Source organism: Pseudophryne corroboree, chromosome 10 (assembly GCF_028390025.1).
Source record: "Pseudophryne corroboree isolate aPseCor3 chromosome 10, aPseCor3.hap2, whole genome shotgun sequence".
NCBI lineage: Eukaryota > Metazoa > Chordata > Amphibia > Anura > Myobatrachidae > Pseudophryne > Pseudophryne corroboree.
In genome coordinates, this window is record NC_086453.1 from 93304180 (window position 1) to 93324002 (window position 19823).

General features: G+C 48.0%; 1 protein-coding gene across 1 annotated transcript in view; it reads right to left on the bottom strand.

Moving 5' to 3' along the window:
- Nucleotides 1–560: 560 nt before the first annotated feature.
- The window catches only part of APOC2 (apolipoprotein C2), a 43318-nt gene continuing 24055 nt past the window's right edge, over nucleotides 561–19823 (bottom strand). Inside the window, exons 3-5 of the mRNA XM_063941624.1 lie at nucleotides 16312–16393; nucleotides 12745–12895; nucleotides 561–1009 (exon numbers count right to left, since the gene is read on the bottom strand). Coding sequence (XP_063797694.1) covers nucleotides 922–1009; nucleotides 12745–12895; nucleotides 16312–16366 — 294 coding nt within the window. The 5' untranslated portion in view covers nucleotides 16367–16393 and the 3' untranslated portion in view covers nucleotides 561–921. The remainder of the gene's footprint in view (nucleotides 1010–12744; nucleotides 12896–16311; nucleotides 16394–19823) is intronic.

Here is a 19823-nt window from a genome sequence, read left to right on the forward strand (position 1 = left end):
TACTGCGCATGCATCTGCATTTTCTGCGGGGGGCCGCAGAAAATGCGGTATCCTCTGCCTGTCAATCAGGCAGAGGCGGTCGCGGGTCGGGAGGGGGCGGCAACGCTCCATTTTCAGGGAGGAAATGGAGTGTTGCGGGGGCAGGGCAACCCGAATGGTGGGCTGTTCGGTGCGAACAGGGGCATGTCGGGGGCGCGGTCGCGGCGGCTGCGTGACATCACAGGCAGCCGCCGTGACAAGTAAGATGGTGATGGGACTCCTGCGGCCGCAGCTAAACTGCGCCGGCAGGAGTCAACCTTAGTTTTTGCTGATAAGCAGAAATTGCGAGGCGATCACAATTTCTGCTTGTAGCAGGGGGGAGGCGTCGGTCAGCATGCTGGGCAGCCCCCAGCATGCGTGCAAAAGGATAGCAAATTCTGCTGATTAGCAGAATTTGCTATCCTTACAGAATTGGCCCCATAATCGGCTGTACTGAGTGTACTCTCAATAACTTCTACCCTACAAATGTACAACATTCCATCATTTCTATAAGTTCATCACAAATAACAAGCATAGGAACATTGTCACAGCAAAAATTATTTCATTTTATTTATTTTTTAACTTTTATATGATTAAACCAGCAGGTGTTTTTGCAGGAATATGTAAATGCTAGAAACATAAAGAGTTGGAATAATTGGGTTGTAATCCTGTCCTGTTGTCCCTACCCCAGTCTTCTGCAGTGAGCGGAAAGTGACAGAAGGGAAAGGGGAGATAAGGAGAGGCGTGTTTGGGGTCATGTGGAAAGAACCTGGTCTCCCAGGATTGTGTAGAGGAGACAAGGTTCTGGCTGCTCCTCATGTGAATAGCCCTGGTTGTAATATTCAAAAATGTATTCTGTGTGATGAGTACAACTTCCATGTAGTACTGCAGTTCTGCGGGGTCTCAGTTTCCATGCCACCAGTGGTACAATTGGTCATTCAGAACGTTGGTGTAGGTCTTCACACTATTTGTAATTGTTTCGTAATACTCCCTGTGAATAGAATTTCATAGCGTTACCTTAGTTGTATATAAGGTGATGGGGTTTATGTTTGGCTGTACTTACAAACAGCTGATCACAAAGCATATATTTTATAGTACATATAGGGGAAGATTTATCAAAGCTTGGATAAAGATAATGTAGAAAGAGTCATATCTCTTTCACACCGCTGCAAAAACCTAGGTTGTTGCTGGGTTAACCCGCATCATGGGTCAGTGTGAAATGGTTAACCCGAGTCCAGTGACGTGAGAATCTAACTTGGGTAGTTACTAGAGATGAGCGGGTTCGGTTTCTCTGAATCCGAACCCGCACGAACTTCATGTTTTTTTTCACGGGTCCGAGCGACTCGGATCTTCCCGCCTTGCTCGGTTAACCCGAGCGCGCCCGAACGTCATCATGACGCTGTCGGATTCTCGCGAGACTCGGATTCTATATAAGGAGCCGCGCGTCGCCGCCATTTTCACACGTGCATTGAGATTGATAGGGAGAGGACGTGGCTGGCGTCCTCTCCATTTAGATTAGAAGAGAGAGAGAGAGAGAGATTGACCTGATTTACTGGAGCTTAGGAGTACTGTAGAAGTGTAGAGAGTGCAGAGTTTACTAGTGACTGACCACAGTGACCACCAGACAGTGCAGTTTTATTTAATATATCCGTTCTCTGCCTGAAAAAAACGATACACACAGTGACTCAGTCACATACCATATCTGTGTGCACTGCTCAGCCCAGTGTGCTGCATCATCTATGTATATATATCTGACTGTGCTCAGCTCACACAGCTTATAATTGTGGGGGAGACTGGGGAGCACTGCAGTGCCAGTTATAGGTTATAGCAGGAGCCAGGAGTACATATTATATTAAAATTAAACAGTGCACACTTTTGCTGCAGGAGTGCCACTGCCAGTGTGACTGACCAGTGACCTGACCACACTGACCACCAGTATAGTTAGTAGTATACTATATTGTGTGATTGCCTGAAAAAGTTAAACACTCGTCGTGTGACTTCACTTGTGTGGTGTTTTTTTTTTTTATTCTATAAAAAACTCATTCTGCTGACAGACAGTGTCCAGCAGGTCCGTCATTATATAATATATATACCTGTCCGGCTGCAGTAGTGATATATATATATTTTTTATATCATTATTTATCATCCAGTCGCAGCAGGCACAGTACGGTAGTTCACGGCTGTAGCTACCTCTGTGTCGGCACTCGGCAGTCCGTCCATAATTGTATACCACCTACCCGAGGTTTTTTTTTCTTTCTTCTTTATACATACATACTACTACATCTCTTTATCAACCAGTCTATATTAGCAGCAGACACAGTACGGTAGTTCACGGCTGTAGCTACCTCTGTGTCGGCACTCGGCAGTCCGTCCATAATTGTATACCACCTACCCGTGGTTTTTTTTTCTTTCTTCTTTATACATACATACTACTACATCTCTTTATCAACCAGTCTATATTAGCAGCAGACACAGTACAGTACGGTAGTTCACGGCTGTAGCTACCTCTGTGTCGGCACTCGGCAGTCCGTCCATAATTGTATACCACCTACCCGTGTTTTTTTTTTCTTTCTTCTTTATACATACATACTACTACATCTCTTTATCAACCAGTCTATATTAGCAGCAGACACAGTACGGTAGTTCACGGCTGTAGCTACCTCTGTGTCGGCACTCGGCAGTCCGTCCATAATTGTATACCACCTACCCGTGGTTTTTTTTTCTTTCTTCTTTATACATACATACTACTACATCTCTTTATCAACCAGTCTATATTAGCAGCAGACACAGTACAGTACGGTAGTTCACGGCTGTAGCTACCTCTGTGTCGGCACTCGGCAGTCCGTCCATAATTGTATACCACCTACCCGTGGTTTTTTTTTCTTTCTTCTTTATACATACATACTACTACATCTCTTTATCAACCAGTCTATATTAGCAGCAGACACAGTACAGTACGGTAGTTCACGGCTGTAGCTACCTCTGTGTCGGCACTCGGCAGTCCGTCCATAATTGTATACCACCTACCCGTGGTTTTTTTTTCTTTCTTCTTTATACATACATACTACTACATCTCTTTATCAACCAGTCTATATTAGCAGCAGACACAGTACAGTACGGTAGTTCACGGCTGTAGCTACCTCTGTGTCGGCACTCGGCAGTCCGTCCATAATTGTATACCACCTACCCGTGGTTTTTTTTTCTTTCTTCTTTATACATACATACTACTACATCTCTTTATCAACCAGTCTATATTAGCAGCAGACACAGTACAATACGGTAGTTCACGGCTGTAGCTACCTCTGTGTCGGCACTCGGCAGTCCGTCCATAATTGTATACCACCTACCCGTGGTTTTTTTTCTTTCTTCTTTATACATACATACTACTACATCTCTTTATCAACCAGTCTATATTAGCAGCAGACACAGTACAGTACGGTAGTTCACGGCTGTAGCTACCTCTGTGTCGGCACTCGGCAGTCCGTCCATAATTGTATACCACCTACCCGTGGTTTTTTTTTCTTTCTTCTTTATACATACATACTACTACATCTCTTTATCAACCAGTCTATATTAGCAGCAGACACAGTACAGTACGGTAGTTCACGGCTGTAGCTACCTCTGTGTCGGCACTCGGCAGTCCGTCCATAATTGTATACCACCTACCCGTGGTTTTTTTTTTCTTTCTTCTTTATACATACATACTACTACATCTCTTTATCAACCAGTCTATATTAGCAGCAGACACAGTACAGTACGGTAGTTCACGGCTGTAGCTACCTCTGTGTCGGCACTCGGCAGTCCGTCCATAATTGTATACCACCTACCCGTGGTTTTTTTTTCTTTCTTCTTTATACATACATACTACTACATCTCTTTATCAACCAGTCTATATTAGCAGCAGACACAGTACAGTACGGTAGTTCACGGCTGTAGCTACCTCTGTGTCGGCACTCGGCAGTCCGTCCATAATTGTATACCACCTACCCGTGGTTTTTTTTTCTTTCTTCTTTATACATACATACTACTACATCTCTTTATCAACCAGTCTATATTAGCAGCAGACACAGTACAGTACGGTAGTTCACGGCTGTAGCTACCTCTGTGTCGGCACTCGGCAGTCCGTCCATAATTGTATACCACCTACCCGTGGTTTTTTTTTTCTTTCTTCTTTATACATACATACTACTACATCTCTTTATCAACCAGTCTATATTAGCAGCAGACACAGTACAGTACGGTAGTTCACGGCTGTAGCTACCTCTGTGTCGGCACTCGGCAGTCCGTCCATAATTGTATACTAGTATCCATCCATCTCCATTGTTTACTTGAGGTGCCTTTTAGTTGTGCCTATTAAAATATGGAGAACAAAAATGTTGAGGTTCCAAAATTAGGGAAAGATCAAGATCCACTTCCACCTCGTGCTGAAGCTGCTGCCACTAGTCATGGCCGAGACGATGAAATGCCAGCAACGTCGTCTGCCAAGGCCGATGCCCAATGTCATAGTACAGAGCATGTCAAATCCAAAACACCAAATATCAGTAAAAAAAGGACTCCAAAACCTAAAATAAAATTGTCGGAGGAGAAGCGTAAACTTGCCAATATGCCATTTACCACACGGAGTGGCAAGGAACGGCTGAGGCCCTGGCCTATGTTCATGGCTAGTGGTTCAGCTTCACATGAGGATGGAGGCACTCAGCCTCTCGCTAGAAAAATGAAAAGACTCAAGCTGGCAAAAGCAGTAGCACCGCAAAGAACTGTGCGTTCTTCGAAATCCCAAATCCACAAGGAGAGTCCAATTGTGTCGGTTGCGATGCCTGACCTTCCCAACACTGGACGTGAAGAGCATGCGCCTTCCACCATTTGCACGCCCCCTGCATGTGCTGGAAGGAGCACCCGCAGTCCAGTTCCTGATAGTCAGATTGAAGATGTCAGTGTTGAAGTACACCAGGATGAGGAGGATATGGGTGTTGCTGGCGCTGGGGAGGAAATTGACCAGGAGGATTCTGATGGTGAGGTGGTTTGTTTAAGTCAGGCACCCGGGGAGACACCTGTTGTCCGTGGGAGGAATATGGCCGTTGACATGCCTGGTGAAAATACCAAAAAAATCAGCTCTTCGGTGTGGAACTATTTCAATAGAAATGCGGACAACAGGTGTCAAGCCGTGTGTTCCCTTTGTCAAGCTGTAATAAGTAGGGGTAAGGACGTTAACCACCTCGGAACATCCTCCCTTATACGTCACCTGCAGCGCATTCATAATAAGTCAGTGACAAGTTCAAAAACTTTGGGTGACAGCGGAAGCAGTCCACTGACCAGTAAATCCCTTCCTCTTGTAACCAAGCTCACGCAAACCACCCCACCAACTCCCTCAGTGTCAATTTCCTCCTTCCCCAGGAATGCCAATAGTCCTGCAGGCCATGTCACTGGCAATTCTGACGAGTCCTCTCCTGCCTGGGATTCCTCCGATGCATCCTTGCGTGTAACGCCTACTGCTGCTGGCGCTGCTGTTGTTGCTGCTGGGAGTCGATGGTCATCCCAGAGGGGAAGTCGTAAGACCACTTTTACTACTTCCACCAAGCAATTGACTGTCCAACAGTCCTTTGCGAGGAAGATGAAATATCACAGCAGTCATCCTACTGCAAAGCGGATAACTGAGGCCTTGGCATCCTGGGTGGTGAGAACCGTGGTTCCGGTATCCATCATTACTGCAGAGCCAACTAGAGACTTGTTGGAGGTACTGTGTCCCCGGTACCAAATACCATCTAGGTTCCATTTCTCTAGGCAGGCGATACCGAAAATTTACACAGACCTCAGAAAAAGAGTCACCAGTGTCCTAAAAAATGCAGCTGTACCCAATGTCCACTTAACCACGGACATGTGGACAAGTGGAGCAGGGCAGGGTCAGGACTATATGACTGTGACAGCCCACTGGGTAGATGTATGGACTCCCGCCGCAAGAACAGCAGCGGCGGCACCAGTAGCAGCATCTCGCAAACGCCAACTCTTTCCTAGGCAGGCTACGCTTTGTATCACCGGTTTCCAGAATACGCACACAGCTGAAAACCTCTTACGGCAACTGAGGAAGATTATCGCGGAATGGCTTACCCCAATTGGACTCTCCTGTGGATTTGTGGCATCGGACAACGCCAGCAATATTGTGTGTGCATTAAATATGGGCAAATTCCAGCACGTCCCATGTTTTGCACATACCTTGAATTTGGTGGTGCAGAATTATTTAAAAAACGACAGGGGCGTGCAAGAGATGCTGTCGGTGGCCAGAAGAATTGCGGGACACTTTCGGCGTACAGGCACCACGTACAGAAGACTGGAGCACCACCAAAAACTACTGAACCTGCCCTGCCATCATCTGAAGCAAGAAGTGGTAACGAGGTGGAATTCAACCCTCTATATGCTTCAGAGGTTGGAGGAGCAGCAAAAGGCCATTCAAGCCTATACAATTGAGCACGATATAGGAGGTGGAATGCACCTGTCTCAAGCGCAGTGGAGAATGATTTCAACGTTGTGCAAGGTTCTGCTGCCCTTTGAACTTGCCACACGTGAAGTCAGTTCAGACACTGCCAGCCTGAGTCAGGTCATTCCCCTCATCAGGCTTTTGCAGAAGAAGCTGGAGACATTGAAGGAGGAGCTAACACAGAGCGATTCCGCTAGGCATGTGGGACTTGTGGATGGAGCCCTTAATTCGCTTAACAAGGATTCACGGGTGGTCAATCTGTTGAAATCAGAGCACTACATTTTGGCCACCGTGCTCGATCCTAGATTTAAAGCCTACCTTGGATCTCTCTTTCCGGCAGACACAAGTCTGCTGGGGTTGAAAGACCTGCTGGTGAGAAAATTGTCAAGTCAAGCGGAACGCGACCTGTCAACATCTCCTCCTTCACATTCTCCCGCAACTGGGGGTGCGAGGAAAAGGCTCAGAATTCCAAGCCCACCCGCTGGCGGTGATGCAGGGCAGTCTGGAGCGACTGCTGATGCTGACATCTGGTCCGGACGGAAGGACCTGACAACGATTACGGACATGTCGTCTACTGTCACTGCATATGATTCTCTCACCATTGAAAGAATGGTGGAGGATTATATGAGTGACCGCATCCAAGTAGGCACGTCACACAGTCCATACTTATACTGGCAGGAAAAAGAGGCAATTTGGAGGCCATTGCACAAACTGGCTTTATTCTACCTAAGTTGCCCTCCCACAAGTGTGTACTCCGAAAGAGTGTTTAGTGCCGCCGCTCACCTTGTCAGCAATCGGCGTACGAGGTTACATCCAGAAAATGTGGAGAAGATGATGTTCATTAAAATGAATTATAATCAATTCCTCCGCGGAGACATTGACCAGCAGCAATTGCCTCCACAAAGTACACAGGGAGCTGAGATGGTGGATTCCAGTGGGGACGAATTGATAATCTGTGAGGAGGGGGATGTACACGGTGATATATCGGAGGATGATGATGAGGTGGACATCTTGCCTCTGTAGAGCCAGTTTGTGCAAGGAGAGATTAATTGCTTCTTTTTTGGGGGGGGGTCCAAACCAACCCGTCATATCAGTCACAGTCGTGTGGCAGACCCTGTCACTGAAATGATGGGTTGGTTAAAGTGTGCATGTCCTGTTTTGTTTATACAACATAAGGGTGGGTGGGAGGGCCCAAGGACAATTCCATCTTGCACCTCTTTTTTCTTTTATTTTTCTTTGCGTCATGTGCTGTTTGGGGAGGGTTTTTTGGAAGGGACATCCTGCGTGACACTGCAGTGCCACTCCTAAATGGGCCCGGTGTTTGTGTCGGCCACTAGGGTCGCTTATCTTACTCACACAGTCAGCTACCTCATTGCGCCTCTTTTTTTCTTTGCGTCATGTGCTGTTTGGGGAGTGTTTTTTGGAAGGGCCATCCTGCGTGACACTGCAGTGCCACTCCTAGATGGGCCCGGTGTTTGTGTCGGCCACTAGGGTCGCTAATCTTACTCACACAGCTACCTCATTGCGCCTCTTATTTTCTTTGCGTCATGTGCTGTTTGGGGAGGGTTTTTTGGAAGGGACATCCTGCGTGACACTGCAGTGACACTCCTAATTGGGCCCGGTGTTTGTGTCGGCCACTAGGGTCGCTAATCTTACTCACACAGTCAGCTACCTCATTGCGCCTCTTTTTTTCTTTGCGTCATGTGCTGTTTGGGGAGTGTTTTTTGGAAGGGCCATCCTGCGTGACACTGCAGTGCCACTCCTAGATGGGCCCGGTGTTTGTGTCGGCCACTAGGGTCGCTAATCTTACTCACGCAGCTACCTCATTGCGCCTCTTATTTTCTTTGCGTCATGTGCTGTTTGGGGAGGGTTTTTTGGAAGGGACATCCTGCGTGACACTGCAGTGACACTCCTAAATGGGCCCGGTGTTTGTGTCGGCCACTAGGGTCGCTAATCTTACTCACACAGTCAGCTACCTCATTGCGCCTCTTTTTTTCTTTGCGTCATGTGCTGTTTGGGGAGTGTTTTTTGGAAGGGCCATCCTGCGTGACACTGCAGTGACACTCCTAGATGGGCCCGGTGTTTGTGTCGGCCACTAGGGTCGCTAATCTTACTCACACAGCTACCTCATTGCGCCTCTTATTTTCTTTGCGTCATGTGCTGTTTGGGGAGGGTTTTTTGGAAGGGACATCCTGCGTGACACTGCAGTGACACTCCTAAATGGGCCCGGTGTTTGTGTCGGCCACTAGGGTCGCTAATCTTACTCACACAGTCAGCTACCTCATTGCGCCTCTTTTTTTCTTTGCGTCATGTGCTGTTTGGGGAGTGTTTTTTGGAAGGGCCATCCTGCGTGACACTGCAGTGCCACTCCTAGATGGGCCCGGTGTTTGTGTCGGCCACTAGGGTCGCTAATCTTACTCACACAGCTACCTCATTGCGCCTCTTATTTTCTTTGCGTCATGTGCTGTTTGGGGAGTGTTTTTTGGAAGGGCCATCCTGCGTGACACTGCAGTGACACTCCTAGATGGGCCCGGTGTTTGTGTCGGCCACTAGGGTCGCTAATCTTACTCACACAGCTACCTCATTGCGCCTCTTATTTTCTTTGCGTCATGTGCTGTTTGGGGAGGGTTTTTTGGAAGGGACATCCTGCGTGACACTGCAGTGACACTCCTAAATGGGCCCGGTGTTTGTGTCGGCCACTAGGGTCGCTTATCTTACTCACACAGTCAGCTACCTCATTGCGCCTCTTATTTTCTTTGCGTCATGTGCTGTTTGGGGAGGGTTTTTTGGAAGGGACATCCTGCGTGACACTGCAGTGACACTCCTAAATGGGCCCGGTGTTTGTGTCGGCCACTAGGGTCGCTAATCTTACTCACACAGCTACCTCATTGCGCCTCTTATTTTCTTTGCGTCATGTGCTGTTTGGGGAGGGTTTTTTGGAAGGGACATCCTGCGTGACACTGCAGTGACACTCCTAGATGGGCCCGGTGTTTGTGTCGGCCACTAGGGTCGCTAATCTTACTCACACAGCTACCTCATTGCGCCTCTTATTTTCTTTGCGTCATGTGCTGTTTGGGGAGGGTTTTTTGGAAGGGACATCCTGCGTGACACTGCAGTGACACTCCTAAATGGGCCCGGTGTTTGTGTCGGCCACTAGGGTCGCTTATCTTACTCACACAGTCAGCTACCTCATTGCGCCTCTTTTTTTCTTTGCGTCATGTGCTGTTTGGGGAGGGTTTTTTGGAAGGGACATCCTGCGTGACACTGCAGTGCCACTCCTAGATGGGCCAGGTGTTTGTGTCGGCCACTAGGGTCGCTTAGCTTAGTCATCCAGCGACCTCGGTGCAAATTTTAGGACTAAAAATAATATTGTGAGGTGTGAGGTATTCAGAATAGACTGAAAATGAGTGGAAATTATGGTTTTTGAGGTTAATAATAATATGGGATCAAAATGACCCCCAAATTCTATGATTTAAGCTGTTTTTTAGGGTTTTTTGAAAAAAACACCCGAATCCAAAACACACCCGAATCCGACAAAAAAAATTCGGTGAGGTTTTGCCAAAACGCGGTCGAACCCAAAACACGGCCGCGGAACCGAACCCAAAACCAAAACACAAAACCCGAAAAATTTCAGGCGCTCATCTCTAGTAGTTACCCAGGTTGGTCCAGGAAGGACCCAAATTACAGGGCAGTGTGAACGGGTAACCCAGGTCCCATTCAAACCTGATGGAGACCCGGCTCACCGATGTTTGGAGATGATGGGGGTCATTCCGACCCAATTGCTCGCAGCAGTTTGTCGCAGCGCAGCGATTGGGTCAGAACTGCGCATGCGCCGGCGCCACAGTGCGCCGGCGCATGGCAGTCGTCAGTGCCCAGCGAACGCCTCTGAGACAGAGACGGTCACTGGGCGGGAGGGGGCTAAACGGCGCTAAGCCGCCGTTTAGAGGGAGCGGTCCGGCCAACGCAGGCGTGGCCTGGCCATTGGGGGAGCGGGCCGCGGCAGCTGCGTGAAGTCTCACGCAGCCGCTGCGGCCAGCAGGTGCGACGAACAACTTCCAGCCAGCAGCAGGAGCTGCGCTGGCCGGGAGTAACTCCACAGATACAAAGGGCAATGCTTTTGTATTTGTGCAAGGGGGGGGGGGGGCGGCACTGACATGCGGGGCGGACTAGCCCTGTGTTGGGCATCCCCCCGCATGTGTGAGTTTACGATCGTAGCTGTGCTAAATTTAGCACAGCTACAATCAACTCGGAATGACCCCAGATGTCATCTACAAACACAAGCAGAGGAGAAACCCTGACAATATCCCGGGTTGTCCTGTGGGGTGTAGTACGGCTGACCGGCGGTCTCCTGACCGCTGGTCAGCTTACCGACGCCGGGATCCCGGCGGGGAGGGGCGAGTGCAGCAAGCCCCTTGCGGGCTTTCTGCGCTCGCCACGCTGTGGGCTCGGTGGCGACCTGCGGTCGCCTGCCGTCGCCACGGGTTCTATTCCCACTCTATGGGTGTCGTGGACACCCACGAGTGGAAATAGTCCCTGTTGGTCGGCATGCCGACCATCAGGACAGTGACCCGTCGGGCTGGTGGAGGAGGTCATGTGACTGTCGGTCAGCTGACCGGCGGTCACATGAATACCACCCGTCCTGTGGTGTGAACGGGGTTCAAGCCACTGTGGCACGGCTTTAAACCCGTGTTCAGTGACCTGGACTGGACCCAGGGTTTTGGTCTGGAAGGGGAATTAATTAACAACCTATCAACTCCTAACTCTCATTTTTTCCAAGCACAGCTTGTAAAACAACGGTTAGGATCTGATTGGTTAGTACTTTATCTCTCCCTCTACTTTATCTCTTTCCAAGCTTTGATAAATTCTCTCTTACAGTATGTGAGAGAAAGAAAGACTGAAAGTGATGTATAATGTGGAATAATGTAACAGTTTATGGATGTGAAGTCATGTGCAGGGGTGCTGAGATGGGGGGCGGGTACTAATTACTGGCCCGGACTTGTTGGAGGGATCCAGCAGGGGCTGCACCAGCTGCTATGGGGGACAATGTAAAATACTATGACTAACAGAGTGGCACTGTGCATAGTATTTTACATTGTTTTGGGGTTTTTTAGAGTGGGAGTGACCACACCTCCCAGGTTTAGCCACACCCCTAGTACCTGGAGGCCATGTCCATGTGCAACTACTTTGTGCATGCTTATATGCTCTGCTTCAAATACTGTGTAATATGATACATGAGATAAACGATCAACTTGTGGCTGCCCACCAAGCATAATAACATGATGGATACCAATGTACTCAGTAAGGGCATGTTCTCTGAAATGCAGGCCTGCAGAGACACCCATATAACCTTGTTATACACCAGCTGTACTGTATACACTGATAATGATGATGGCTATTCTAAAACTACACAACATGCTGCCGGGAAGAAATATGCTATTTTTGAGTGCATTTTTTTCTTTTTAAGCAACCTATGCATATTTTTGGTACCAACTCTGCATTATCCCCAGACATACTAATCTACTCTCCTGGAAGGTGCTCGAGACTCCTGAAATTTCCGGTAGACCCCCGAAAGAGTTGGTTGATCTCCTGTATCCTGTCCACTTCCTAGTAAAGTGGGCAGTATGGAGAGATAATACCATGAATTGTGGGTTTGTATGGAGGGGGCAGAGGTTAAATGACATGAATCATGTCATTTTATGCCCGCCCCTTTCTCACGAATCCGTGATTCACAGCATTTTGTCACAATGGTCCAGTGGGTTCAGTATGTTTGACCAGCAGACGGGATGCCAGAGGTCACAATACCGATGCCAGCATCCCGTTTTTTGAAATCCAAATCCCGAGAGGGGAGAAGTATCTACGCTACTCGTTCTCCCCTACCCCCCTAAACCTAACCCCCCCTTCCCCGCAGCCTAACCCTAACCCTCCCCCCTTAGTGCCTAAACCTAACCTCCCCTCCCACAGGCCCTAACCATAACCCGCCCACTATACTTATGGTCGGGATGCCGGCGTTTGTCTCCTGACCATGTTGGGATTTTGGCGTCGGCATTCAGATGGGTGTCGGGATTCCGGCATCAGTATTCAGACTGCTGAGATCCCGACAGCTGACCTCTTAACTGCATCCCATCCTAATGATGTGTAAATGCAAGGATTTCACCCAAAACAGTATGTTACTGAATATGTATAGCAATATAAAGTACAGTATCTTGGTTATATTTAGCAGATCATTCTTAGTCGCTCATAGTGTTCCCTCTTACTTTGCTGCATCCTCCAGTTTCGGCACCCTTGCCTTCTGAACCAGTTCTTCCGTTTTTGAACTGAAACTTTCCCATGCTGATGTCAACAGATCCTGTGCCTGGGAGATGAATGTGGGAGACTCCCGCTTCTGTATCCTGTAACTCTCAATTCCTGGAGACATAAGAAACTCATGAGAGACCCTGAAATACTATACTGTATGTGGTTTAATGGGTTTTATTACAGTATTAAAGCATTCCTCCCAACTTTGTCCTGGCAGGAGGGGAGACAGCTGCACATGGCAAAGGCGCGTAGGTGAAATTAGGGAAGTGCTTTGATCAAAAGCCACGACCCCATTTTCATCACTGTGGGGGCATGCCCAGAGTTTATTCACCGCTGTTCCGCTAAGCTGAGCAGCAAGTGAAGAGGGAGCTTCCCAATCCCCTTCCCCACTGCAGGACTGGTGGGACAGCAGGAGAGTGTCCGAAAAATGGGACTGTCCCGCAGCGCCGTAACTACCTGTGTGCCAGGTGTGCCTGGCACACAGCGCAGTTACCCTGAGGGCGCACGGCCAGCGGCTTGTAATGAGTCCAATTGACTCATTACAAGCCGCCAGTTTTTTGCCGTGCGCCGCGCTGGAGGAGAGCAGCAGCGCCGGAGGCAGAGAAGGAGGAGGAGGGAGGGGGACTGGAGCCGCAGCAGTGCTATGTCATTGGTAGTAGCGCCGCTGCAGCACTCCCCTCTCCTTCCGCATTGGCTGCCCGGCGCTGCTGTGAATGCTGAGATGCGGTTCCCTCATCCCAGCACTCACAGCGGCGGGCAGCCAATGCGGAAGGAGAGGGGGCTGCTGCAGCAGCGCTACTACCAATGACATAGCGCTGCTGCGGCTCCAGTCCCCCTCCCTCCTACTCCTTCTCCCCTGCGGCTGCCCGGGATCTCTGCCAGCACGAGGAGCCTAACTGCCAGCGGGGAGAGATGGTGAGTCTCTCTCTCTCTCTCTCTCTCTCTCGCTTTCTTTCTCTCTCTCTCTTTCTCTTCTGCCACAATGTGTAAAAAGGGGGACGCTGTCTTCCGTAATGTGTAAAAAGGGGGACGCTGTCTGCCGTAATGTGTAAAAAGGGGGACGCTGTCTTCCGTAATGTGTCAAAAGGGGGACGCTGTCTGCCGTAATGTGTAAAAAGGGGGACGCTGTCTGCCGTAATGTGTAATAAGAGGACGCTGTCTTCCATAATGTGTAAAAAGGGGGACGCTGTCTTCCGTAATGTGTAAAAAGGGGGACGCTGTCTTCCGTAATGTGTAAAAAGGGGGACGCTGTCTGCCGTAATGTGTAAAAAGGGGGACGCTGTCTGCCGTAATGTGTAAAAAAGGGGACGCTGTCTGCCGTAATGTGTAATAAGAGGACGCTGTCTGCCGTAATGTGTAAAAAGGGGATGCTGTCTGCCATAATGTGTAAAAAAGGGGACGCTATCTGCCGTAATGTGTAAAAAAGGGTCCGCTGTCTGCCGTAATGTGTAAAAAGGGGGACACTGTCTTCCGTAATGTGTAAAAAGGAGGACGCTGTCTGCCGTAATGTGTAAAAAGGGGGATGCTGTCTTCCGTAATGTGTAAAAAGGGGGACGCTGTCTGCCGTAATGTGTAAAAAGGGGGACGCTGTCTGCCGTAATGTGTAATAAGGGGGACACTGTCTGCCATAATGTGTAATAAAGGGGACGCTGTCTGCCGTAATGTGTACTAAGAGGACGCTGTCTGCCGTAATGTGTAAAAAGGCGGACGCTGTCTGCCGTAATGTGTAAAAAGGGGGACGCTGTCTGCCGTAATGTGTAATAAGGGGGACGCTGTCTGCCGTAATGTGTAATAAGGGGGACGCTGTCTGCCGTAATGTGTAATAAGAGGATGCTGTCTGCCGTAATGTGAAAAAAGTGAACGCTGTCTGCCGTAATGTGTAAAAAGGTGGACTGTCTGCCGTAAAGTGTAAAAAGGGGGACTGTCTGCCGTAAAGTGTAAAAAGGGGGACTGTCTGCCGTAAAGTGTAAAAAGGGGGACTGTCTGCCGTAATGTGTAAAAAGGGGGACTGTCTGCCGTAAACTGTAAAAAGGGGACGCTGTCTGCCGTAATGTGTAAAAAGGGGGACACTGTCTGCTGTAATGTGTAAAAAGGGGCTCTACCTGGTGTAGTGACGCTACTGTGCAGCGTAATTTGAATAATAAAGACTACTGTGCACCGTAGTATGAATTGGTATTATTTTGTGGCCACCCCCCTTCCCCATGAAGCCACACCCCTATATATTTTTCATGCGCCTGCGGCGCGCACTGCCCCTTTTTTGCATAGGGGGGTGCGCCAATGTCATTTCTTGCACACAGAGCTAAAATGCCTAGTTACGGAACTGCTGTCCCGTCAAAATCGGGGCAGTTGGGAGGTAAGATTAAAGGCATAGTCCACCCTCAGACAAATCTGTCTTACTGTCTTATACAAGATCTCAGTTATCTTGTCTTGGGGGCGATTCATTTGTTTAGTGGGCACTCAATTGCATTTGCCCTGTCACTTTAGATGGGGCTGTATGCAATTCTGTTGGCACTTATTGTATTATTGCATTGATTACTCCCAGAAGTACTAAAATTAGCCATGCAAAATGGCTAAACCCAAGTAAAGTACAGCCCGCAACTTAAAGGACACTTTTTGCAGATTTCTGCTTGCAACCTTGGAAGGTTACGAGAAATATCGGTGCCCGTAGCTATCACGCCCAAATGGCAGAACAATTGAATTGCTGCTATTGGATACCCAAATAACAATTGACTCCCCCTCCCCCATATATCTCTAGCTTAAGTCTATGGTTTCCAAAAGGCATACTTGTCAACTCTGTACAGAGGGGAAAAGATGCACGTGCACTATCTCACACTAGCTCAACCTGTAATAACCAGAGGCATTTAGCATAATCCTGGCCAGGGCTATGAGCTTACCCACCGCACCAAGGTAGCCTCTCATTGGGTAAGTCCCTAACACTTACTGCAGGGGTTCAGGTCCAGGGGGCAGGACACGCCAAAGCCACCCAGCCAGACAACCCCACCGCAAGAGTGATACAAGTAAAGAGTTAAATACGTAGGAGCAGCTAATGCTGCATGTGTGAGTAATGTGAAGAGTGAAAAAGAATGGTGTGAAAGTGTTACACATATATAAAACAAACTATAAGTGCCACAGTGTATTAAAATAAATGTTAGATTGCGATGCCCCGAGGGTGTCCAGCCACGGCAGGTCCAGGAAGCCCCACGCCCCAGAGAATCCCCCAAATATTGACTGCCATAATAAAAAAATTTAGGAGTCTTACCACAGTGTGCTCATTCCACATATGCAAGCCGGAGTGCTGGGCCCTCTATTTAAAATCAGTGAGGGGTGGATGGGGCAGGGTGCTAAACTAGCTGAAGTGTCTCATGCCTTCAGATATATGTATACATAGAATCAGTTGCAAAGGAAGGGGGGGGGGGCTAGTTTGTACACCATAATTAGGTAATGAGGTGCTACTCTGCTTGAGACTTAATACAATGTACAGGGGGAAAAAGATGCAGGTGCACTATCTCAGGATTCACAGTACTGACCTGTGCTGATGAGCAGAAGTACGAGAGAAATGGCTAAAACCTTTGATGGATTCATGGCCTGATGATATCTCTGCCGGAACACCTAGACAAAGGGTTGACCATGTTATATTTGAAATGATGCTGAGATACAGAGTCAAAATTCTAGTATCAAATAACGTTTTCACATAAATGATGATGAGCATTATAACTTATTCACAGATGTTCTGAATATTCATGATATACGTGGCCTGATTCAGAGACAGACGATATGCTGATGTTTGCGCAAATGAATGATGCTTTTTCGCACTGCACATGCTTCGCTATTGTTTGCTGATGGCCAGTGCCGTAACTAGACGTTTTAGCGATGTATGCAATGAACAGCATTTAAAATAGGGCCAGTGCGTGCCGTAGGCGCGCAACAAAAATATAGGGGCATGGCTTCATGGGGAAGGAGCGTGACCACAAATGATACCAATTCATATTATGCTGTACAGTAGTCTCCTTTATTCAAATTACGCTGCACAGTGCCACTTACACATGTTACACCAGCTAGAGCCTTATTTTACACATTACTCCAGGTAGAGCCCCCTTTTACATATTACAGCAGGTAGAGTCCCCTTTTACACATTACAGCAGGTAGAGTCCCCCTTTACACATTACGCCAGGTAGAGATCCCTTTTACTCATTACGGCAGGTAGAGTCCCCTTTTACACACTGCGCCAGGTCGAGTCCCCTTTTACACACTGTGCCAGGTAGAGTCCCCTTTTACACACTGCATCAGGTAGAGTCCCAAAACTGTAACAGGACACATCTGTACAATGGGTTATACTGTACTGCTCCAGCACACACACACACACACACACACACACACACACACACCAGGTTACACTGCACTGTTCTAGTACACACCCACACTGGGTTACACTGCAATGCTCCAGCACACACAGACACGGTTACACTGCACTGCTACACACACATACACACACATACAAGGTTACACTGCACTGTTCTAGTAAACACACACACTGGGTTACAACAAGAACAAATAGTGAAGTGCTACCATCCAGAATAATTTTTACACATTTATTTTCACTATAAAAAACAATTAAAAAAGACAAAAAATAAATAAAATATACATATAACATACACACGGCCGGTGTTTAATCACAATTATATCAACAATTTAGAACACCACATATAATTATATAATGATCTTAGCTGCCAAATATACACTTTCAGTGATTAGTATTTCCACTGGTAATCAATCTGATATCAACAGATGGTAAATTTAGTATGCAGTCATTCCATAGATCATCCACTTAGAATATAATTAATTGTTCCTTTAAAAACACAGTCACGTATAATCAAGTGGAAGGTAGTTGTTTTAATATGTGATTGATGCATTCACCGTTATTATCCACTTTTTGTTTAGCTGTTTATCTCACTCAACTTGTTCCAATGATGGCTCAATCATCAAGATTCCACTTAGTTACTTGTTGCTATAGGCATAATCCAATCAATGCCCCTTTATCTCTGGACTTAACGTGGCATAGGTACATTTGAATAATGGCACAATCCACTGAACCCACTTATGCTGTGTGTGTCATTTATTGATGTAGACACAATCATATAATGTCCCTTTTTATAAAATAGGACTCCACAAGGCATGGGCTCTGCTAATGTCCATTAGCAATATTAAAATGAACTCCCCTTTTGGGAATAGGTTTCTTACCACCAGCGTTCTCTTGCTTGGGATCATGCAGTGAAGCCACAAATCAGTCAGGATCGATGGTCCACAGAGCCATTTTCTCTGCCCAAATGTGGATCAAATCCGTAAGTATGTCTGCACACTGGCTCAATGCGTTTCCCCGCCTTTATTATTAAGCGGCTTCCTCAGGAGTCCTGGGTTACACTGCATTTTCTAGTACACACACACACACACTGGGTTACACTGCTATGCTCCAACACACACACAGGGTTACACTGCACTGCTACACATACACACACACCCACACGATTACACTGCATTGCTCCAGCACACACACACACACAGGGTTACACTGCAGTGTTCTAGTACACACACACACACGGTTACACTGCACTGCTTCAGCACATGCACACACACACACACACACACACACACACACACACAGTTACACTGCAATGTTCTAGTACACACACACACACACACACGGTTACACTGCAATGCTCCAGTACACACACACAGGGTTACACTGCACTGCTACACACACACACACACACACACACACACAGTTACACTGCACTGCTCCAGCACACACACACGGTTACACTGCACTGCATAGGGTTACACACACTGCACAAGGGGGGTGGGGGCGATTAGTCCTTCCATTAGGCCATAATACTTCAGCTCACCTGCCGCTGGCATATCATGCAGGAAGCAGCAGCCCTTCTCAACGGCAGCAACCTCCTCTCTCATTCCACAGCATCTTGTGCTTTGGTGTGCTGGATTTGGTAAGAGGAGCGCAGCCCTCGGCTCACCGCAGCCGCAGCACAGCCCCATGCCCAGCCGGTGCTATGCTGTAAAAACTGTCAGCGGCGCAGTGGAGCGGGGACAGCGCCTCTCCTCACCGGCCATGATGACTGCAGCACTGTGCTGGTGGGATGCCATGGGCTACTGATCACTGTGGCCTGCAGTGATCGGGACAGGCAGGGGAAGGAGCCGCGGGTGCAAAGGGGAGCCAGGGAGGCACACAACCTACAGCGCTGTGCAAGTAGTAGGGATGGCCATCGACCATAGATGATTCAAAATCATCAATGGTTTGTGGCCGATGTGGAATACTTTTGCCATCTATGGGGGAGAACCAGATGGTTTCCCTCCATCAATGAAAAAGTATAACCAAATATATTTTTTAATGAGGTGTGGGGACACAGAGCACAGCTCCACCCATGACACGTGTGAAGCCCCACCCCCATATTCTGATTGGCCCATGGGCTAGTCAGTGCAAAAACAGGGATGACCATCGATAGTGGGAACCATCAATGGTCATCCACTGCATAGTTCCCTGCAATCGATGGTTACTTGTCATATTGCCATCGATGGCAACCACACCGATGGCTATCACTAGCAAGTAGCCGGGTGGTGCTGCGGACCTGCAGGTGTTGCCAGCGGTTCTGTGCCCACAGTGCACACACCTAGTTTCGGCCCTGCTAATGGCAGTTGCAGTGAGATCTTGGAGGCAGAGCAATTGTAAAGAGCAACGGAATTTGCTGCGCTATATAAGAAACTTAATAAAATAATAATAGTGTACGTTTATGGGAGGTAACAGGGTAAAGGGGGATGGCTAGTCAAATGTGGGTGTGACGCAAGCATTTTGTGGGAGTGTCACAGCCAGCGAGTGCATCTTTGAACGCAGTTGTACTTTGTTCTGATGGACATTCCGAAAAGCTATAGGCATTCACAGAGTTTTGATGGTGCGACCAATGTGCGTCCAATGGTGCATCTTTGGGCCTAATTCAGACCTGACCGCTCCTCTGCGAGTTTGCAAAGGTTT